The sequence below is a fragment of the Lytechinus variegatus genome, chromosome 12 (genome assembly GCF_018143015.1).
Source record: "Lytechinus variegatus isolate NC3 chromosome 12, Lvar_3.0, whole genome shotgun sequence".
Taxonomy (NCBI): domain Eukaryota; kingdom Metazoa; phylum Echinodermata; class Echinoidea; order Temnopleuroida; family Toxopneustidae; genus Lytechinus; species Lytechinus variegatus.
In genome coordinates, this window is record NC_054751.1 from 2,377,061 (window position 1) to 2,402,284 (window position 25,224).

At 33.5% G+C, this 25,224-nt stretch overlaps 1 protein-coding gene across 1 annotated transcript in view; it reads right to left on the minus strand.

Moving 5' to 3' along the window:
- Positions 1-24,983, minus strand: part of LOC121424772 (sideroflexin-5-like) — a 31,427-nt gene extending 6,444 nt beyond the window's left edge. Inside the window, exons 1-10 of the mRNA XM_041620545.1 lie at positions 24,806-24,983; positions 11,482-11,550; positions 9,552-9,656; positions 9,010-9,064; positions 8,021-8,100; positions 7,409-7,465; positions 6,326-6,391; positions 4,919-5,009; positions 3,445-3,560; positions 2,293-2,381 (exon numbers count right to left, since the gene is read on the minus strand). Coding sequence (XP_041476479.1) covers positions 2,293-2,381; positions 3,445-3,560; positions 4,919-5,009; positions 6,326-6,391; positions 7,409-7,465; positions 8,021-8,100; positions 9,010-9,064; positions 9,552-9,656; positions 11,482-11,550; positions 24,806-24,880 — 803 coding nt within the window. The 5' untranslated portion in view covers positions 24,881-24,983. The remainder of the gene's footprint in view (positions 1-2,292; positions 2,382-3,444; positions 3,561-4,918; positions 5,010-6,325; positions 6,392-7,408; positions 7,466-8,020; positions 8,101-9,009; positions 9,065-9,551; positions 9,657-11,481; positions 11,551-24,805) is intronic.
- Positions 24,984-25,224: the final 241 nt, after the last annotated feature.

The window sequence follows — 25,224 nt, forward strand, 5'->3', positions numbered from 1 at the left end:
GGGATGATGGTGATGATGATGATGATGGTGGTGATGAATAATGATGATGGTGATGATGATCAGGTGGTGGTGATGATGATGACAATGATGAATGATGATGATGATGATGGTGATGACGATGATTGTGGTGATGGTGATGATGGTGGTGATGATGATGATGGCGATGATGATGATAATGATAGTGATGATGATGATGGTGATGATGATGATGGTGGTGATGATGGTGATGACGATGATGGTGGTGATGATGACGATGACAGTAATGATGATGATGATGATGGTGATGACAATGATGATGGTGGTGATGGTGATGATGGTGGTGGTGATGATGATTATGGCAATTATGATGATAATGATAGTGATGATGATGATGGTGGTGATGATGATGATGACGATGACAGTGATGATGGTGATGATGATAATGATAGTGATGATGATGATGATGGTGATGATGATGATGATGGTAATGATGATGATGATGACGATGACAGTAATGATGGTGATGATGATGATGACGATGACAGAAATGATGGTGATGATGATGATAATGATAGTGATGATTGTAGAGGTGTTGTGCCTCAGTGGATAAGTCTCCGGATTGAAAACCACAAGGTCCGGGGTTCAAACCCCACCGCACCACTAGCGTCCTTTGGCAAGGCGTTTAATCTACATTTGCCACTCTCGACCCAGGTGTAGTAAATGAGTACCCGGTAGAAACAAAGTCCTTGGATGCTCGATGCGCCTGATCAGGATTTCCGTGCTCAAGCTGGGGTAATAGTATGCAGCTCTTAGAAACATTTGTAATAAGTGCTATATAAATGTTGCATATTATTATGATGGTGATGATGATGATGATGATGATTAACAGCATTTGTATAGTGCTATTTATCTGTAAAAACATTAAAAAATGCTGACTCCCACAATATACCACGCATTATGTCTAAAATTACAATACATCAGAAATGCATGACAGAATAAGTATTTTTTATACCATATAATAAGAGATTCGTTTGTCCTTTAAAGATCAAGACCGAAGCTAAAAGTGAAATTGACAAATAGGAAATATATGAGCTACATAGTACAACAATGTCAGTCATATGCATATTCACTGCTTGACAGCTGAGTATTTTGATTAAGAAAAAAACTCAAATTAACAGTTCTTTGTGTACAAACATATAGAATCGCAACCCTTCTTAAACAACATGATGCCATGGTCTTGAGGCAGTGAAAAGCAAAAAACCTATTTTTGATGCCCGAGAATTAGAGCTATTCTTAGGCAAAATACTTAGCTGGTAAGCAGTGCAAATGCATAAACCTTGCATTGTTGTGTTTAGTAGTTTTAAGCTTTCAATTGGTACATGAATTGTCAATTTCATTTTTAGGCTTGTCTGGGTCTTTACTAATGTCTCTTATAAATCAATTTTAAATCATTGTTAGCTCATTTTATTCTCAGTTGCAGTGCTAAAAATAATACCAGAATTTATGCATCTGTATACATGTACAGAGAGAGCTCTATAAAAACAAATTGCCAAACTGAAAACAAAAATACATTTTAGCACTACATTTAAGGGTATTTTGGTAGCAATCAGTATCATAATCAGCTGCATCAGATAAAAAAAATTGCAAAACACATGAAGCTTTTCTGCAGTTTTTATTCTTTGAGAGAAAAGTAAACAAACTCAATATGTCTATGACTCTTCTTATGTATCACTCATATTCTTTAAGAAATGTGAATTGAAATAAACTGTTTCTTCATTGAAAAAACAATCACAATAACAGGACACCCTAATTTATGTCTTTTGTATATTGCTCTCCAAAACAATTGGTTCATTTCAATCCATAGCAATGGGCACTTCAGAACAAAAAATATGTAAAATTATAAAAAAAAGAAAATGTTTGTATAAACTCTTAAAGAATATTCCTTAAGATCGCATACATTTCTTGTAAACTAATTACTTTTGTCACAATAGACCTTACTTTTCTTAAAACAAATGCCCCCTTTAATCTTTGAAAACCTCTTAACCCTTTAAACCCAAGGCCTCATGGTGAGCTATCCAAAATACTTTAATAAATGACATCATCTATCTAGTACATGGAGGGATATTCAGTCAAGATTGATACTGATTTCGGAACGTTTTAGCCGGGGGGGGGGGGGGGGAGGGGAGATGCCTTTGGGGCTCATATCGTGGGAGTTTGTGAATGTGGTCAATACGTGCAAATAATTAAAGGTATGGGTCATGACCACCTTAATAACTTTGGGTTCAATGGGTTAAAAAGCATTGTGTTACTAACTTGTTTTCAATAAGTGTCATGACGATGGGAGGTATTAACAGAATAGGAGCAGGAAGGAACGCTCTGGTCATTGCTGTCTCCAAAAGGGCCTGAATGAAAGAAACATGAAAGTATTCTACAAACATAGGGTAAGATGTACACTGAAGATCGCTGAGAAAGTTGTATTGGCCTCATCATATTATTTCAAAATTATGAGACTACAAGATTCCATCCTATGTGTAAAGTAGGTAATGATGTTCTGAAATGTGACATGTTTATTCATAACACAGCTTCTGATGAAGTGTTAAGCCCTATCTAGGTAAGAACCATAATCAATACTATGAAAGCACTTTACAGGATGTTAAGAGTTAAGTCGGTGAAACATAAAGTAACAAAATTTCAATTTATATGATAAACATTTATCTATTTTTTTCTTAAATAAATATCTATGACATACATGTAGATAATATACCAAATAATTCATTGAAATTTATTGTATCCCATTTTATTCACTTCAAAACATGAATAGATTTTTACAAAAATTTGTAACTGCATGATTGAAATGATTAATTTATGATGAATAAAGTGGCTAATAACACTAATCTAAGTTGGCCTATAATGGATTAAACCACTGCTGTAAGAATATCACCATACAGGTTAATCAGCTAAAAACATATGGACATTGTGAAAACAAATTTTGACAAAACACATTCTACTCGTATCAATTTTCCTAAAGGCCACCGCACACCTTACGACTGTTTGCAATCCAATTTGGAACAAATCGCATTTTGCTCATTTTCTGAAAATGTGAATGGAACATATCATTTTATTTGAGGTCAAAATTAATTGAAAGAATACTAATATAACCATTTTGAAAGATTGCAAGCCTTTATTTTGGAGAAAAGGCCAAATTAGTTTCAAATCATAGCCAATCGTACGACTGCTATCATTACGACTAGATATTAAATTCGCTTTTATTCTAAGAAGGATGATAGCATAGTCACAGATTTGAACATAGGCATTCGTACAATGATTTAGAGCATTACACAGTAAGATATTCCAAGTCTCAAAATTAGCATCAAAATTTACAACATTTTATGTGAATTCGTATCTCAGACCAATCATAAGGTGTGCTACTGTCCTTTCTGCTCAAAGTAAATGACATGATCTTACCTTTTTAGCAGCCACCTTGGATGTACCAACAACTCGATTATTATGATCCATTACCTCAATCCCTGTCTGAAGTTCACTGTATCTCATTAAAGTTACATTGCATACACTAGCTGTGGCTGTAAACAGTGAAAGTATAACAAAGACTGTGATTATATCATCATCACTTTAATAATCATAACATGCCATAACACAAGTGTAGTGATTTCTTAGGCTTGTACACCAAAAAACTGGGTAATATTTTTGCTTGACAGGTTACACATTTTCTACACTTCTATCACATCTAGAGATAATGTATATATCTTTTCCTGCAAGGTGAAATTGATGAAATATCCTGCTCTGGATAGGTTATTGTCACCTATTATTTCCTGCCTATTTGGCACAGCTTTCCAATTCTATTTGCATTCAGTTTATGTATAACAAATTTTTCTGACATAGAAATTTAGGCCCAATAAGAGCCAAACAAAGAAATCACAAAAAATAAAGTAGAGTTGTAGGTTTTCATCTATTTCAGAACTGGATAATTGTCAATGCCATTTTCTTCTGCAAATTGAAAATAAATTGAATTCAAAATCTAAAAAACTAAAAATCACCCAATTTTTTAGTGTACACATCTATGGAATCATGCTTCTAACACAACATGATGTCACATTCTTGATGACTGTGAAGAGTATTTAAACCAGTTAACTTGAGTTTTTTTTTATCACTTTGAGAACTGGATAATAGTCATTGCTATTTTCCTCTGCAAATTGAAAAAAAATCTTTCCTACGTACAACCCTTCTGACACAATATAACGATATAACGTCACATAATTCAGGTTATTAAGAAGCTCAATAAAGCCTACTGTCGTTGTTTTAATAAGCAAAATATTCAAATGTCAAGCGGTAAATATGCATTAAACTTACATAGTTGTACTATGATGATTGTACTATGTAGTTGTACTATGTAGATAATATATATTTCCCCATTTTTTAATTCTGCTATTATTTCTCATCTGGGTCTTTAAAGGTTAGTCACTGCTATTTCCTAATTAACATCATTAGGGACATTCTTGGTAACGTGCATGGCCAAAATTATGGCAAATCTTGACTTTAATTAGCAACAGTAAATATCTAAAAGTTTTAGAGAATTATAACTAATTATGATGATTTTGAAAGTTTAATCTAATTTTCAAATTCACAGGTATTTCAAATTAAAATCAAGCTGTCAAAATCATGCTTCTGTGTGAAGTCATACACATGACCTCTGACTTGAACCTTGATATTGAAGACAGCAAAAATTATTTCCAAATGATGTTATATAACCTTTGAATTACTAAATCTAAACTTTCATGATTCATAATTGATTAAAGTCAGGATTTGTCAAAATTTTGGTCAAACACAAGACCGAGAATTGCCCATCAACTGAGTAAAGGGAGATATCGAAATCAGAATTATTCTTTAGAAGAAAAATGTTAAGACAAAGTGTCTTACATACCAACAGCTGGGAAAGGCACAAATCGTTGGATGATCATCTGTTTTGCTGGACTGACATTGGTGCTTCTCTTTAGAAACATATTTAAACCAACCTGTGATGATAGAGTGATATCAAATTAGTTAATCAACAATCTTCATATCAACTAAATTCAGCATAAACCATTTACAGCCTGTAAAGGGCAGGGGGGCCTTACATGTATGTACCCCCCTAACAAGCTTGCACTGCATTTCAAGAGGGGTTTTTTTCTTACAAGACTCGCACAACTTTTCAGACCACATTTACAACACATGAATATGTGATTCCAAAGTTACGCTAAATTTTCTATGCATGTCAGACCCAATATTTATTTTTTTTTTAAGTGATTTCAGGGACAAATGGTATTCCAATTCTAAACTGAGCAAAAATTAATAAATGTATGTACTGACCATTGCCCTTTTAGTCATTTTACTGATTAAAAACATTTAAACTTACGGTACTTATGATTGAAATATTGTCACCAATCATTTTCTTTGTAAACAATCATTGTTCAAGAGATTGTATGATCTGTGATGTCAATGATGGAATAGTGTATTCTTCTATCATTGACATCATAGAATAGTAAAGATTTCTTCATGGGTATTTTGTTTCAACATCAAAGCTTTTCATGTTTGGTCACCAGTTGTTATTTGAACCAATCACTATAGTATAATCTCGGCAAGGCATACTTATATTATTTTATACATAAAACAATTCTGTATGCTGATTGGTCTAAATAGCATCATGTGACCAAACATATTCCCACTATTTGTGATGAAGTTGAAAATGAAATGCCCACTAAGGAAAATTTTCTATTCTGTGACATCAATGACACAGATCATGCAATCTCTCATGCACACCGGTCAGTGTGGTGACTCTACCGGGCAAGTCCAAATCCGCATTCTGCTAAGGACGTGGATTCAGGTATAGCTAATCAGTCAGCACAGCACGTTATCTATATTTTGGTTCTGATTTAAAAAAAAAGAACTATGTGTACAAGAACTAGATTATCAATATGTATTGTTCTAACCTATTAAATGTAGCATATAAAACAAATATAACAAGGTTTTTATTTTTGAAAGTATAGAGGGAAGTAATCATCCTCTGTTGTACTGGTAGAATTACTATTTAATGCCAGTCCAACCTCAGACAAATAATTCCTGCTATACTTACTCAAAGCCTTGTATATTTGTACATTATGTGCAATCTTATTGACTATTAGGGCCCATCTGGTGATGCATTGCATATCATACAAAGCTTGGGACTTAAATAAGATATTCAGTCAGAGATAACTAGCTCCCCTATATTTAGCCTATTGTATATTGTATTCTGTGATTCCTATAAACTTTGTACAGAGAACATAAATTCCCAGTTGACAAAGGGTTAACTTACTGCTATTGAACAGGCACTTGACACAGCTCCTACATATCCCATGATAAAACTAGCCATAGGAGTCTCCTAGAAAATACAAAGAAAAACAAACAAGGAAACTCCCCTTTTCCAAAGATTCTGTTGAATTGTTAAATGTTGGAATTGCAAATTCATATAGACAGATGGAGAAAACTTGCATTATCAGCCTGAATTGAAATAATGTTGCTTTATATGCCATTTCTAGCCCTATCGAATAATGTACATTTGACGCACTCCACTCAGGTGAAGTAAATTGGAACCTGGCAAGAAAAATTCCTTGAATGATTGTGCACTATTGAATATACTGGTGAGCTAAGGCCGGGGTAATAATATCCAAAGACCAAAGTACTTTGGAAGTGCACAGAGATGTCAGATTATATACACAATACAAAAATACACTATTCATGAAAAGAATGCTTTATATTAACAGCACCATTTATGTAGTAAAAATTTATCTGTAAAACCTTAATTTCAAAGAAAATCAATAGGCAAATAATTGAAATCATGTCAACAAGGTGAAAATTATTAAAAAAAAAAACAGTTTGAAATTTAAAAATCCAAATAAACAATTTTCAATTTTTGCAACATTATATTTGGTCGGAATCTTTAAATCTTTATGAGGATTCTATAGGACTGATGACCATTCAAATCAGATTTTTAATTGTTATCACATAAAATAGAAGAAAATATTCATAGATAAGGTGCATACATGTAAGTGATAATTATTCAAAAAATTGTAGGAAAATTTACCCATTGTTGGCCTTATATTTGGAGGATAGAGAAATTAATTATAATTTTGTTGAATGTAAGATAAAAAGATGAGTCCTATATTTCAATTCATTTCCTACCCATTTAGATTTCCAATTAGACTTACTTGCAAGATTGAACAATAGTGTTTATACAACAAGATTCTGTGACTTAATGACCCTTGGCCGGATAAAAGTCAGTCCTAATTTGATTCAATACTACACAATTCTAAATGTAACAAGGACTCTAAAATAAGATATCATTTTATGAAACTGCAGGTTATTTATCAATTACAATATGGCATTTTTTTTTACTTACTTTAGTAGCATTTCTATTTGCATAGTTAACTCCAGCATTGTGACTTTGGTTAAACCACTATAAAAGGGAAACAACATAGAGAGAGGGGGGGGGGGGGAAGGGGAAGGGAGTGAAAGATGGAGTCAGGATATTAGGAATTTTATTTATCTTTATATATTCAATATATTCAACGAATAAACTTAAAAAAAATAATGGAAAATGGACTATGATCTGTACAATGTAGGTAAGGTAAATATAGAATTGAGAGATTGTTTTACAATCATGGTCTTCACACAAGTCTTCCAATTTAATTTCATCTTTATGCCTTAATTGCCCAAAATACATAACTCCAAAAAGTTGCTCATATCGAGTTTCAAATAATCATCTCAAAACTTTTTAGTACAACAAACATATATAAAGTACACAAAAATCAAGTTCATTTGTTATTTCTTTCAAAGTTATTAGAAACTGAATAAAAAACAATTACCACAATCCCAGGCCTTATGTTTCTAGATGTAACGTTTCCAGGATTCTTCTAACAGACACATCAAACATATGGCCATCAACAGGAAAATAACATTTTTATGTTATGATTTTGACAAAATGAACATGTAAGGTATTTTACAAACATACTTGCCAGAATACAGTGGATGCAAGGGTTTGGTTTGGTAGTAAGAGGCCTACAACAATGGGTGATCCAAATGGAACAAATCCTGAAGTAAATATACATGTAAATGAGGAAAAAATAATGAAAATCAAAAGAGATTTATGCAATAACAAAATTAAGGATTTATGCCTATGCATTTCAAAAATTGCACATTAAGCAACATTATTTTATTCAATATACATTGGAGTCTGAATATATATCTACCTTCTCTATCTCAAAATATCACAGAACTCAAAGCAATTTATTTAGACCTGATTATGCAAAACATGATTTCCTCTAATACTAAAGTTAGTCCAAAAGATTAATGTTTGATCTTGAACAGGCAGGCTTGTTTGTATACCCTTTCACAAAAAAAATCACAAATAAATCTTGGTTCACAAGTCATGATCCGATATTATCAATTCAATTGTCATTGAAAACGATGCTTGGAAAAAAAAATATTGCATATTTTGGAGATTTTGTGATATGATTGTTGTATGGTAAAGCAGAAAAAAAATTCATTGGATACATTATGAGACGAGTATGAGATTGTAATATAGGTCTTGACCTAGGTAACATTTCATCAAACAAATAATCTGTGACTATTGTTATAAGCTACTAAAATCTGTGCATCTGATTGGCTGAAAGGAAGTCTATCAATGAAAACCAATGACAAATCCTTCATGAAACACTCCGGTGGAATTGTTCAAAGTGGATGTAGTCTAACAGCTGTAACACTTGAACAAAGTCCACTTGCCCCATATCCTAATATCAAGGGGCAAAGTCCTCCATATGGTCCCTCTTTGACAGAGACACATGTCTATACAAGAATGCAAACTGATCAGGAAATATTGCATTGACAGCAAAAAAACTTAAAATATATAATCTTCCATGCTGTGTACATTCCTTCAATCCCTACATTTCAGAAAATGAATGAAGTCAGAAAAATACTTTTATAAAGAGAATGAATTCTTACCTGACATTCTGAAAGGCATGAAAACCTTTTCTCCTGTATCAGGATGAATTATTGCCTGAAATATCAATAAAGTATTAAAATTATGTACATGTACAACTTTTAGTGATTATGTGTACAATTGCAAATGAGTTTGTTTATTCATAAATTGTGTTTGATGGAAGCTTGTATATCAGTATATATCTATAGTCATTTATCTCTCCCCTCTAGCTATTAAAAAAGTTTTTTTCCTCTTTTATATTCTGAACACAACTTAAAATTTTGTGAGTTATCATTTTGTAACACAAGTTCTTTAATAAAGACCAGAGTGTGGTTGATGACTGAAGTTACTATTTTTGCTGTGGTACAAAACAATTCATTTCAAACACAAACTTATTAACACAGTAAACAGCAAGTGTACTAGAATAAAAGGCTTAGAATTTTGAATGTTATAAAGCAGCCAATGGGACAAGGTTCTCCCCCATGTTGTCTACAATAATAAATCATTAAAAACAGGAAGAAGATCTATTGAAATCTAAAAGCCTTTCAGAATAATAAGACTTTACCTGTTTAATTTTCTGTGCCTCCCAGAGCTGTTTATTCGTAACCCCATCAGGCAGAGTTCCTTTCTTATATGCAGCAAGGAGCTCAATTGAATCATTCAGCTTTTTCTACGAAAAAAATTCAATTCAATTCATTATTCTCAGCATAAAAACAATGATACTTTACAAACATGATACATATCAATACAAACACATGGGCCCATATTCTGAAGTCAGGTTTAACTTAGACCATGGTCTAACTCTGTGCTAAAATTATGGGAAGCCAAAAGTGTCAAAGTTTTCATTACGTTGTATGTTTTTTATGTTTACTGCGCTCTTTCCTGATTCATTGATGGTGAAGACAATCATCTGTTTATAATTCCTAGACAATTATGAATGATTTGAGAGTCAAATGAGTTGAAATTTTATATCTCTACTGTTAGTGATTTATGTAACAATTGGCTATCCATACTTAAACCACAACTTTAAACCTGAGTTTAAGTTAAACCCGACTTCAGAATACCGGCCATTAAATATATGCATGCATACTGATAGGGCATCAGCCATATAAAGGAAATATAGCTTTTTTACGACCAATCCAACTGAATTTATCAATTAATATCCATTTATGAAACAAAAAATTGAAATAGAATTATATAATATGTATAATAAATATATATAGGATGACAAAAGCAATTTTTTAAATTTTATACTTAAAGCTAGTTGTTGATAGAGATTTTTTATGTAATCTGGAATTTCGTTCCATATTTTGGGGCAAGTATAACGAATGTTGTGTTGGAAGATAATTTTTCTATGTTGGGAATGAATATTTGATTATTTAAGTGGGTATCAAAATGGTGTGTGTTGTAAATGAATCAGAAAAAAAATTGTGGAATTTTAGAATATAAACACCTGTAGAGAAAATTATATTGCTGAAGTCATCTAATTTCAACAATTTTAGGGAATGAAAGGTAACTTTAGTATTTGCTAGTGGTATCTTGACGTCTGGAGAAATAGAGAGATGAGTTTGGTATGTGTTAGCCCATAACAGATTACAGGAATAAAAGTATGGCAAGATTAAAGAACAATATAATGTATGCAATACAGTTTTAGGCAAGTAAAAACTTTGGCGATATATTATTCCAATATTTGTGACAACTTTGTTCTCAATTTCATTTAAGTGATGTATCCATGTTAAATTACTCAATTAATTAATTAATCAATGATAACACCAAGAAACCTAGTATTTTCAACTTTGGGAATAATTTGGTTGTTAAGCTTTACCACTACATTATTAAGATCAATACGCCTTGTGGAGTTACAATGTACCAATTGTATTTCTTATATCTAACAGTAAGCTTGTTTGCACAAAACCATTTACAAACATCGGTTCAGTATTTACACTTTCACACAAGTGATAAAGATTTTTATTAGAATAAACAATATTTGTATCTGCTGCCTACATGATAAAGGAAAGGAGATTTGACAAACGATAAATTTCATTAATAAATCAAATATACAAAGGTGGGCCAAGATATATCAGTGGAAAGTTCACGAATAGGCTAGAAGCATCTTGAAAAAAAAAAGAAAATGTGTGTACAAAATATACTGAGAGTTTTACTGTATGTCTGTCATTTTGATTAACCAACATTGCCATTTTACATATAGATCCCATAGAAATTAAACTGAGTCTTTTTATATAATTTTCTTTTAAATCATTGTCTTTTAATTAACCTTTTCATTGAAAATTGCTCTTTCTTGTCTTAACCCTCTTTTCATAATATCTAGCCACTTTTTCCTTGTTTAATATTACTCCTTTAATAGTTACATGTGTTATCCTACTATTTTTTTGTAAAGTACTGTATTTGGATATGATTGGAAGAAAATAAAATGTTATTTTGAATAGAATTGAATTACTTTTCAATAGCCCACCATTACTTTACATCAAATTTACCTTGGAAACGAATAGAGTCCTTGGGTCAATAATATCCAAGAAGTGACGATATCGTCCAAGAAATGTGCTCTGTCAAAGAAAATGATAAAAACATACATTGGTAATATATCCTGTATTTAAAGGCAAGGTGGATACACAATAAAGGGTTTTGACACTACTTGCCCAATCCCCCCCCCCTTGTCAAATATACGGCAAGGTGCCCAAATCTTCGCACGCGTATCTGCGGGATACTAATACATGTAAAAGAAGATATGCAACGACCAGTCTTTCCATCTGAAATACGGGGATGGAGGGGCTTCAGCCTCCCCCCCCACACTTTTTTCCAAAATCATGTACAAAATCGTAAAAATGACCATATCATTGTGATTTTTTGCATGGTAACCCCCCCCCCACTTTGAAAACCATTTGCAGCCCCTGAAATACATAGACAAATATTCATTAAAAAATCTGACTCAAAATGGTGAAAAAAATAATGAATTTTGCGAAATTGATGTGACGGCCTCGAAATGCAGCCTCTCGCAGCCTTTTCTCTCTCTCTCTAAATTCATATAAAAAAGTTACTTCCGCGCTTTGCAAGGGAAATAATATTGTTTTTCTCCTTTGTTTCCCTTATCCTTTCTATACTATCTAATTTTCCCCACCTCGATTTGTGTTTCGTGGCAGCAAGTTAAAAAAAAAATATTCGGGAACGGAATTAGTAAAAAGACCAAAGTATATGAAGACAGATTCTTTAAATAATTGATTACACAACATTCCCGATACTTAGCTCATGCAGGGCGAGTAAACTATGCCATCACTCCCCTTATATAGGCTTCATACAGGGATTCAGCTTTTCAACTGGTCAATCATGATTTAATTAGGGCCCCGGCAGGCCTATTCCTCATTAATTAGAGGTAGTCATAAAATTTGTGCCAAGGTTATGCACAAGAAGTTACGGTATGACTGTTTTATCGGATTTATCCTTTGTTTTGGGATCGGAATGTTTAATGTGGCTATATTGTTTGATATCAAATTTGATCTTTGGCATTATGACTCAAAGAATGCCATTTTCTTTTCAGTATGATAAAACCTGTTCAGCTTTTGCGCCGATTACTTTTTAGGGTTCAAAATCAGGTCTACTTTTGAAAACAATTGAGGTTCAGAATCACAATAAAGTCAATTGGATTGGAACTGATGAAATTACTGGAGACGGTAGAGGCATCTTTTGGGGCAATTCCATGGTAACGGAATTACAAATCAGAGAAATTTTGCTGTTATTTTTGCTCACAGCATCCAGATATCTCAATATTTTCAAATTTTCTGAACCTAATACTATGCATGGCCACTAGTGCTATATACTGAACCAAGATTTTTAGAAAACCTCTCACACGTTCAGATGTGAATGACGGATATGTGCTATGGTAACGGAATTACCAGAGAAATGAGTCATTTTGCAACCCAAAGTTTAGTAAAAGTTTCTCTGAAATCTACAACACACTAGCTCCAAGTTAATGTCTGATTCAATTCATTATAGTGTCAACTTTATTTTGAAAGTAATTTATTCACAAATATCATTAACAAATTTTCATGATTGGTCTTTCTTTAGGGCAAGTACATGGTAACGGAATTACACATAATGGTAACGGAATTACGCCTCTGACATTTGGGAAGGAAAATTATATTTTTAGGCATTTAGGACTGGTGAAATGCCTCAATAAAGCTTGTTTATACATTCTTCTCTAATACTTAACACAATCTAAGTACTTCACGTCTCTAATATTAAATAAAATATAAGTACATGTATATAGTACGTAATAGGTGGCTCTACCATGAATAAACATGATTTTACAAAATATTAGGGATCAGTGGTAATTAAATTTTAGTTCATTTTCAAATTTAGGGGTATTAGGACTTATTAGCCACTTTTTGCCTCCTGTACTGATGGAAAGAATTATGTAAAGGCCAAAAATCATCACTAGTAATCATGGTAACGGAATTACATGGACTACAGCCATACGTATACACATTAGGAATTTTACAAAAACTGAGGAGAGCATGTTATCAGATCTGCATATTTAGTCAAAGATTTGTGTAGATGATAGTTTAAGATATTCTAAAGTATTTGAATACTCAAAAGAAACATAGTTTCACATACAATTGGCATCTTAAAACAGTTAAACTGAAAACTTTCTATTTGGTTGTTCAATAAATGATTTGAAAACAAGAAACAATGCTGAAACCTCATGAAAATAGTGTTGACATTTACATCTTGAAAACATGTTGTGGACAACTAAGCAATAAATTGGTTCTTAATCAGTGCACCAAGCTAATTTTTTTAAAGGTAAGGATTCATTTTCTGTCTATATGTAGCTCACTGAGGACTGCAATTATAGCAGATCTGAGTATAAAGTCAATATCGGACATCTTCCTGACAGATGTATTTCCAAATGTGACCCTAAGAAACTGCAGTGATTTGATGATCTTATGTCATATTCATGAAATTAGTTGGTTTTCTTGGGCCATGATTTTTTTTATTATATTAAATTTTTTATCTTTTATATAAAATATGAAAATTTATCCGAGATGCATTTTTATCTTCCGTCTCTAAAGATATGTGACAAAGCAGTGCCTAGGATATAGACATGTTTATCGCGTATCCAATCATTGCATCACAGATGATGTGCCTGCACCAAATTTCCTTTGAAGAAAAAAAGAACTGCAAATAAGGTGGAGGCTACATGTATTCTCTCTATACATTTTCAATTTCAGCAATGTTTCTAGGTCAATTCGCTCAAGACTTTGAAATAAGAATAAAGGAAAATGATAAATCATTTAATCATTAGAGTACTACTCTAATATTATTCTTGTAGATTAAAGAAATATTTCAAATAATTTTATTGACTTACATGTATGTTGTTTATGAAATGAAATGAAGTACAAAATGATGTGATATTGACTTCATATTTTTGTTCATTTTTTTTTCAATTAAATCCCTGTAGGCACAGAATTTGATTTAATGCCATCTCACTCATTTGCCAAAACTCATGGCAGAAAGGCTTTTAATTGGTTGAATGAGATGAGTGCTACAAAAAACAGCCTTTCTCATTACAAATTGGTTCAAAAATAGGTTTGTGTCACAGAGATAAAACAAAGACAAAATGGTTATTGGAATACCATTTCGGAACGAATTTTAGGTGATTTTATATCACTTATTTTAATAGAGATAAAATATTTCATTTTATATCAGAATGTATATGAGAATACTACCACTGTCTCTTAGCATTTCTCTCACAGCAGAATGCTGTACATACATTTCTACCCAATTCAAACTGAGTTATGTTGCTGTTCTCAGATGTTGTGTTATTAATGACTTTGTTGGTCTCAATATTATCACCATCCTCTCCTTAGAGAAGTGTTCACATTCTGTGTATCATCCTCACTTGAAGGGTCATCGTCGTTACTCACTTTATCCGTGAAGCAGTGATTATTGGATGATGCTGACTTTGCATGTTTCTGAGCATCCATTGCATACAAGTAGGGGTGGAGAAAATTATTGGTTTGGTGCTAATTAAGGCATCATGATTCTTGAATATCTGTCAAATCCACCTTACTTTTGGAAATGTCATCTGTATAAAGATTTAGTATGATTTTTTGGCATGTGATTCTTGTAACATCTGTAAATTATGGATCTCACTTCAATCTTTTCCACTCATTACTTTTTACTGCTCGCTACACTGTTTGCCAATCAATGCCAGAGTCTGGTCCCTCACCATGGCTTGTTGCAAAGAATATCCAATCTTCCGTTGCAAGGACAGTTACACAGAAGATATCGCTTAAATTAGAAGGCGGTCCCTTCTGAAAACTATACCCATTTCTTTGAAGCAGAGAAATACTCCCAGCCGTCCCGGAATTTCTTTTACTGAAAAGTTCACTAAGTCTGTTGAGGGTGAATTGATCAGAGGCAATTACAAAAAAAGGAATGCCATTCTTTTCCGAGGCACACACAGTGAACATGGTCACTTCGTGATTGTGCGTCCAGTATTTTGGATCTCATTAGAAATGGTATTTGGCAATGACATTTTTTGCAAAATCAATCTGAATGAAAATTTTTTTAAGATCATCCTGCATAATCATTTTTCTACTCCTCCCCAAGAATTGATTGCCCATTAATCCTTTGTAAGGCATTCACCTACATTGTATGCTCCATCAGGCCATATTGAATGGGACTTGTCAAGTAATTGTATAATTTCATCCTGATTTGGAGTGTAATTACTAATCAGAAGGCTTTTAATGTTTATAACTGTGATCTACAGCTAAGATATCAACATGCCATTGGAACAAAATTGGCTAACGCACACCCCTTTAAAGATATGATGATGGTAATTCCGTTACCATGTAATTCCGTTACCACAGTTACAGCAGAATTAGAAATGATATTTAAAAAAATGTTGCTCAGTCTTTAGCAAGTCACATGAAATCAGAGAATTCAGAATTATATAAAATTCAAGCAAGTATTTAGTTCATAGGAAAAACTTTTCAGTTTCATGGTAACGGAATTACATCCGTTTTTGTAGTAGATTGCAAAATTTTCTCTGAGAAATTTGAAAATACCCATGATAAAGACACTTGCTACTGGTAATTATTACACCTTCACACACAACATTAGATGATTTTGAACCAAAATTGTAAAATATTTTTTTAGTTATAAAATTTATCCAAAATAATGTAAAATACATGTTCTCTAATTGAAAATGGTCATCAAATTCAAAAGATTGCTCCGCAAAAACCGTAACAGATATTTGAAAAAGATTTTCAGTTCCTTAAAATATAAGGTTTTGTGTAAAAAGGACATTCACATTCAGATGCATATTATTAATTTTGAATTTTACTGTTTTTACCCTCTCCCATGTGGAATTGCCCTTTGATATTAATTTTGCAATATGCGCTCGTGCGCCTTGCGTGGACTTACATGTAGGCCTACCGCCCCTCCAAATTAATTCCTGGATATACAGTTGTAAGAATGAATCTTTTGAGATTCTTGAGATATATAAAACACTCATAGATCTGAAAATGCTTTCTAGGTTTCAAAACCGCTTAAAAAGTCCTGACAGGCATTTTCTAAGATAACAGACACACAGAGGTGAATAACAATAATTCTAATTGAAAAAATACCAACAACAGCTCTACTCGCTGTGAAAAGACTCGAGTACTTTTTTTTTTGTAATTTACAAAACATGTTCACTTTGATAAGGTGATTACTTAATTTGATTTCATCTCAGTCGAGAGGTATTTTATCATAACACTTTTTTAATTTTTTTTTGCGACACATAGACCTAATAGAGCAATCATTTTGAAATAAGGCTTAAAATAAATAGATCTGTTAGCATAACATCTATGCATCAAATCAGCATTGAGTCCTATTCCTACCATTTTAAAAAATAATGGTGCACTATATACCCTGTGGTGAGTTAAACAACAAATGTTGATAGGAGCATATCCAGGCGGCGAAAAAATAATTACCCGGTATTCACCACACGACAGATTTTTTATTTCCTTTTAATTTTTTCTTGTTCGCGAAATGAAACAGTGCAAAGCTTCTCACTGAACGGGGACTTCCTTCCACCACACGTTTTCCCATTGACACAATAACAACTGACTCGGACACTTTTTCAAACGACAAAAATACATGTAGTCTTTTTCTTTTCTCTCCTGTGGATGTATATTCTTCCAAGTTGATGAAACAATGATCAAAACACTAAAACAAAATTAATCACGCTAAAAAACACTATTTAACTGTCTAATTACTCCTTGTGATCCAAGTCCCCTCCTATGGGAAATTGGCAGTCTCAACACGGGAAGGGGACTCGGATCACGAGGAGTAATAAGACAGTTAAATAGTGTTTTTAACAGTGATTTTCATTGATTTCATTTCATTTTAAAGTGTTATTCATTGAAATGAAAAAAAAATCCTCAATTTGGCAAACATGCTTCAATATGGCTGATTTTGTGGACAACTCTCCATTTACACAATGACAAATTTTCAGATTTTCCTCATTATCTTTCAAATTGCATCTTGCCTCATTCTGAGCATAACATATGTCATGGGAAAATATAATTCACATCACATATGTCAAGGTCGGGAGAAGAATGTGAAATATGTAAAATAAAGGGGGAAATCTGAAAAATTGTGTACAAAACAAATGGAGAATTGTCCACAATTAAATCAGCCATTTTAAAGCACATTTGCCAATTTGAGGATCCCCATAGAAAGTACAAAGACTTTTTAAACGTCCATAGCATGCTCATTTCACAACCGGGCTGGGGAAAAGGTCTTTATACTTTGTTGTTCTAGCATTCTCACAAAATTTTTCTCGTTATAAATATATGAGAAAAGAAGGCTGTCAATTCCAACTCTCGTCGCACTGCAATCATCAATATTTGTTCATTTATTATTGTTATTATTATCATTATTAGTATTACTATAGTATTATCGTAATCATTATTATTGTTATTGCTATTATCATCATTATTCTTCTCCTTCACCTTCTTATTCTTATTAATGTTATTGCCATCAGAATAATCATCAACATCATCATGATTATTATTCAAATATAATTGTTGTAATCATATCAATTGCATTCCTTCTGCAGTCAAACTCTCTTCATAAACTTAAGATCAGGTAAATAACAGTTCATATTCATTTCATACGTGTTTTTATAGCCCAAACCATCATATAAAAAAAGAATTGACATTGTTATGCTTATCAATATCATATTCAAACTTCTCACAAAAATATGAATCGTTCAATATTCTCCTCAAATAAAATAGGAAGAAGCAACAAAAATAAATGTGATAATTGAAAACGGCCAATAATACCGCTTATTCGTCTCAAGATTTATTTTCTTTTCAAGGTGGATTTTTTCCTTTGCTAAATCAAACCATTGGTCAGAGAAAATGTAAATGGAGTATATCCAGTAATATCAGATGTTTTGAGGAAAAGAAAAAAAAAGGGATACATTAACAAAACCAATCAGACCGACCTGTTAGTTGTTGCATCATTGACGTCACTATCAAGGGGTTTTAAAACGACTTTAGAGAGTAGAAATGTAAATGATAACGACGATAACGGGTTGAATATTACATTTCTTTATACCACGCTTAGTACATTATGTTATGAATAAAAGAATGTCAATAGGTGGCTACTTTAGTCAGACCAGTAATACAGAATAGGCCTATTTTCTTTTTGAAAATTTGTATTGATTTTTTTGTTTGTAACTGATCTGCATTTCCTCTTCGATCTTTTATTCACGAAAAATAAACATTATTTTCTTACTTCTGTGCACTTTGCCAAGTACGCCCCAGGGATTCGATTTTAAGGCGCGCGAGAGCGATCGCGCGCTACATGCGCGCCTTAATCCATTTTTGGTAGCGCGATTAATAGCGCTCCTCGCGATCGTTGACCTGCGCGGAAATGCCTAAAGTCGCCCTCGAAATCACCCAAAATCATGCTTATTGCCGAGTGAATAACAACTCAATTTGCTCGAGCTCCGTTTATCATTTAAAAATCATCCAAAATCCAACACTCAAAGTCATGAATAATCCTTAAAAATAGCGAGTATCGCAGTTTCAAATTCCGACGTTGCGTTATTTTTTCTGTACCACGTATTTCCATACACATGGTACCAAGTACGGAAAAAAAAATCAATGCAACGGTCGGGAAACAGTTGCATGTATAGGGGTCCATTATGAATACCACCATGTGCAATTTCGAATGCACATGTTTCCCCTACAGATATCACGATTCTGTGATTAAATAATTCGAATTACACAGGAAATAAATCCCTGAGACTTGTAACCTAGCATTGGTGAGTTGTCATTCGGCTTTGCTTTTCAAAACGGCTTATTAACTTCCAAAATAAGTTACCTTATTTATTAATTATAACTAAAAAGTTATTTATTTTCTTTTTCTAGGGGATGAGGTATTATATCAAACAATAAATCATCAAACAAAGCTCCATCTATTACAAGGCTGGCGGCAGGCTCACGCATTGGCGCTTTTACTAGCTAGCCAGTTAGAGCTCTGTCTCTGCCAGAGCTCTGGGGGACAATTCACTCAGTAAAGGCCTCAATGATGGTGATTTTCTGTTTCAGACAGAGTTTACATTTCATGAATATTATTCAAAACTGCCAATAAAGTTTGATGATTTCTTCATTGTCATGTATATTTAAGTTCTTAATGAATACATTCTCACCGAATTTAGACTCCCCAATAGAGAAATGAAATTTTCATGGAGATCTGCGTTTTCAAAGAACTTCAGGAAAAGTTAACTTAGGGGATGTGGGCCTTTATTACATGTACATGGCTGAGTACAGGGTATTGTACCGGAATAGATGGAGTAGGAATTAGATATTGAATTCATTTATATCCAAGTCCAACTCACAGTCACACACACACGCACTCACCCACACACACCCACATCCAAGATTCTAAGCATGAAAAATAACTTAAAAAATCATACAATATTGAACAAAAAGTAATAATTCATTAATAAGTGAACAGGTATTCCTCAAAATACAAAAAAGTAGCATTTAAACAGAGCCCCCGAAATGCAAAAAGTAGCCCCCGAAATTTGACAAAAAAATTTAAAATGGAGCCCCTGAAAAAAAAAATTGTTAGTGACTTAACTTTAAGCCAAAGTCAAAACCTAACTCAAACAGGTTTTGATAACACACAATCTAAAATTTACAAAACATTGTAAAACAATTACAAATACTTCCTTTGGCTGTTGATTGTAACTTTATAGTACATACATTTCCTCCATCTGTTTTGTTAATTGGACAAACAGCTCCCCTTGTATGTTGAAGAAGAGCTTTTTGCAATGCTCCTCTACCGCTCTCCTTAAAAGATCTAGGAGAGCTATTTATTGCTCCCCTCATAATTATAAAACTGAGTCCCTGACGCCCATATCATTTTGTGGGATTTATACTCCAAACTTGTTAAATCTGTCCGACCCTTTTTTATCTATATTTCAATATATCATCTTAGTTCTTATATATTTTGTCTCCTTCTGATTGGCAATAACTTTGTTACACTACGAATAAAAAAATTACATGAAATGAAGACTACACGAATGAAAGGGTACAGTTGGCTGCACTTTGAGGATACATGGCTCTAATACATGATTATTGTGTGTGTTTGTGTGGGATCGCAGCTGTGCTGTGATTGGGCACTTGATCGACGACAATGCCCTTTTTTGGAACAGGACGCTTTCAATTGTGTGTGTGTATACTCTCTCGTACTTCAGAGGAAATAACTTGAATAGCAAAATAGCATTTAATTCAAAAGAGCATATTTTTCGTTATTTCTGTTTGTTCAATTTCATCAATAGATACGTCATTTGAAATGGTAAACATTGAACATTCATTTTATCTTCTTAATTTCTTGGTATCTCTACAATTCCTCAGGTTATTTACTCTTTAAAATGTTCATGAAATCATAATTTTCGAGGTTTTACTTATTGAAAAAAAACAATGTAAAATATTACATCTTTTCTCCATTTTTCCAAATGCATGAAAGATAATAACATGACCATAAAGCCCATGAACCATGCATCATTTGATGTGTAGAAAGTTTCATTATACATCGTAAGGGTAAAGAGTTATAACCGTTTTAAAATCAGTCGCTGCTCACATTTTGGTCAATTTAGGATTCCCTGGCAGTAGAGGGGTATTGGGTATTAAGAAATTATTCATTCATCATCCCTAGAAAACTGTCTAAAAGTGGCAGAGTGGTTTTGAAGAGGGAAATGAGGGGTGGATGAATATCAATGGGTTAATTGCTGTTTTACGGGGACTTGGATCTCGAGGAGTAATAAGATAATATTTTTAATGCGATTCTATTGATTGTAATAATTCATATTATCAAAAATATTCATTTATCATCTCTAGGTAACTGTCTAAAAGTGGCAGAGTGGTTTTGAAGAGGAAAATGAGGGGTAGATGAATATCAACGAGTAAATTGCCATTTTGTACTATTAGGAGAGGGGACTTGGATCACGACTATTCCTAGTTATCCAAGTCCCCTCCTGCGGGAAATTGGAGAGTCTTTACGAGGAGGGGACTCGGATCACAAGAAGTAAATAGTGTTTTTAACAGTGATTTTCATTGATTTTAATTATTCTTATTTATTGAAAATTTTCATTTATCATCTCTAGGAAACTGTCTAAATGTGGCAGAGTGGTTTTGAAGAAGAGGGAAATGAGGGGTAGATCAATATCAACAGGTTAATTGCTGTTTTATTTTAGAGGGGGACTTGGATCACGAGTAGTTTTATAGTGTTTTTAATAATGCAGATTCTAATAATTCATATTTATCGAAAATAGGAAACTAAAAGTGACACAATGATTTAATTCGGATCAAGGGGAACTTGAATCACGAGGAGTAATTATACAGACATTCTTTTTACCTCACGAAACAAAGCAATGTAGACTGTTACAAGGGAGATGCATGCAATTTGATTTCTTTCGTAAAATTAAAATATGATACAAAATAAATTGTGAGAAATATATGAATATATGGAAAGAGATTTATTAAGCATAAAACGTAAAAGACGAAGTAAAGCAATAAGGACTGAAAAACAAGTAGATGCAATTCTGATTTATTTAGTAAATTAGTAAATTAAAAATGGAGACTGAAGACTAGGGCTAGAACCTAGATGAAATTTTTTAAATTTATTTAGTAAAAATGTAAAACGAAATAAAGCAATATTTTAATTGTCAGGTAAACATGAAACTATAGACAATCCTGATTCATTTACTATTAAAAGTAGGCCTACTTTTTAACGAAATAAAACAAAAGAGACTGAAAAAAAGAGGTAACGTTAGATCAGGGTGACCAGATTTCACAAAATGAAATACGGGACAATTGACAAAAGATCAACAAAAAAGCCTACACAAAGTGTTAAACTTGTGAAAAAAAATATTAAGAATTAGAAGGGAATGTGAACGAAAGAATGAAGGAGAAAAAGAAAAGAGATGAATTGAGAAGGAAAGAAAATAAAGGAAAACATAACAAAATAGCGGAAGGTTAGTATAAAAGAAGGATGAAAGAAAGAATAAAAGAGATTAAAAAAAAATTTCCGTCATTCTTTGAAATGAATAAAGAAAGAGAAAGAAAGGAATTAAGGGAAGATGAATATGTGAAAGACAAAATAAAGGAGGGAATTAGAGGAAAAAAAGGTAAGAAAATGAAAGAGGAAAGAAATAATGAAGGAAAGAAACATGTTTAGTTCATTTTCCGAAAGAAAAAAAAGAAAACAGGAAGGAAGGGACAGAAAGAAAGAATAAGGGGGAAAATAAGGACAAAAAACAAAGAAAGAAACAAAGAGAGGGAGGGAAGGATGAAGGGAGGAGAGAACGAAAATAAACATGAGAGGCAGAGAGAAGGAAGCCTAGGTAATTATAAGGAAAGAAGGAAATAAAAATAAGGATATTTGATAAAGAAGGAAAGTAAGAGAGAGAAGGAAAGAAAGAAAAATGAACAGAGAGAGAAAAAAGAAAATGCTTAGGAAAGAAAGATAGGAAATAAAGTTAGATGGAACAAAAAAGGGCATGCAGGAAGGCTAAGGTGGAAAAGAAAGAAAAGGGAAAAAGTTCAAACTTCAAGTAAACAAAAAATCCAATCATTTTATAAAAATCATAATTTTATTTGGTGTTTTTTAAATGTATTTTAAAAATTTCAAAAAGTAAATGTTTTAGAAATGAATAAAATTTTTCAAATTGAAACATTATTGTCAAACTTAAAAATTAGATGAAACATCGCGGCATCGTACACACCAAGACCCGAAACCCCGGGGGGGCCACTTCCATTCACAAGTGGATACCATGCGCGACCATGGGGTCTCGAAAAGCACCCTAAACACGTAATTTCCATATTCTGAAAATGCACCCCTTAACAAGTATTGGCGTGTGAAACCCTACCCTTAACAAGTATTGGAAACAAAACGATATACTCTTGGCAAATATTCCCTGAAATGATCACCCCTAAACAAGTACAGAAATGTTTTATTGTTACGGGTCATTCGGTCGTCGGCTTTACCTTATTTGGTTTAGTACGACCCCATCTTCTACACCTCGCGCAAATCGGACTCTAAACACGAAGTGTTGGGGCAAAAAGGACATCCTTTATAAAACATTTGAATTTTGTTTTATCATCCCCGCAAATTCGACCCTAAACACGTAATTTTCCTAGCGAAATAGATACCCTTTTTTCATTATTTTTGTGTTTTTGACACCCTTATCACGTTACGTACGTAACGTGCCCTATCGTGAAAAAGACATCCTTTTTACGTGTTTTTTTGGTCGCGCATGGTATCCACTCGTCAATGTAAGTGGCCCCTCTGGGCCCGAAACAAAAGCTGAAACAACTAGATCTAGATTCTAGTTATGAAAACTTGTTCCTCCGATTACATCTCCAAATAATTAATCTGAGAATCCATAGTACAATTATAAGAATATTCCCCCGATTTTATTATTTTGGTGGAAAAAATATTTATCATGTGAGATTGTTTGCACCACTGAGAATTTGCTCCGATCCTACATGCCTAGCCTAGCTAGTATAGCCTATCACACACAGGCAGGAGGCCAGATCGTTGCAATGTATTGGGTTGGCAAGAAAATCACCGCAGAACTTGCAATAGTTTACAGTTATCTATTGAATTGTTGTCCCTGCTTCGTCATCTGTTGCTTATTTAATTGAAATTTGTCACTTGTCAATGTATTTACTACATTTTTTATTTCAATATTCTGAAATACGGGACAAATGGGCGTCCCGGCAAGGGTCTGTCGGGACGCTGGGACAAAGGAGCAAAATACGGGACAATCCCGGGAAATAGGGGACGTCTGGTCACCCTGCGTTAGATGCAAAATAAGGAATCGACGAAATGAAGCAAACTTGCATTGTTGCAAACGAGACTGAATTGAGGGATAGGTCTAGGGCCTTTTGATTTATTTAGTAAAAACGTAATAGACAAAATAAAGCAAAATTTTAATAATCAGATAAACATGAAAGAGGCAATACTGATTTATTTACTATTAAAAGTACTAGTTGACTAAATGACCTTAAGCAATACAATTCTGAACACGTTTCCACCACAACACAAGCAGACCCGCCCCGCCCCGCTCCCACGGCCTGGCCTGCATGCGCGTATGCGGCAACCCCTCGGCGGCAAACATGCATACGGTACGGTACTGGTACCCATTACAGGCACAGTCCCGTCGGGTATCACCCGCAATATTTTTGCGGTGAAAGCAATATTTCACATCATTCTCTCAACGCATAAAGCTACCTGATCGAATCTAGGCTTGCTCAAATGGAATGCAGGATAGCCATCTTGGTCCATTTTTGCCTCGACTTGGTCCATGTTCTTGGCAGATACAGAATCTGGAGCAGAATCACATGAATCATATAGGTCTAGCCCAGTCGAGTAGTATAGTACAGCACAGTGATAAGTTGCGTTAGTTATATCGATATCGCCAGTGAGCTAGCTAGCCGGCCGGCTAGCTATAGCTATAGCTAGACGCTCGTCTCCGGCCGAGCTTCAGCTGTGCAGTCTTTCTTTCAGTGGTTTACCATACTACCTCCACTCCACCATGCTTCAACCCAGGGGCCGCGGAACGGTTTTCAAAGTGGGGGGGGGGGGGGCTGACCAGGAAAAAAAAATCACAATCGTATGGTCATTTACGTTTTAGTACATGATTTTGGAGA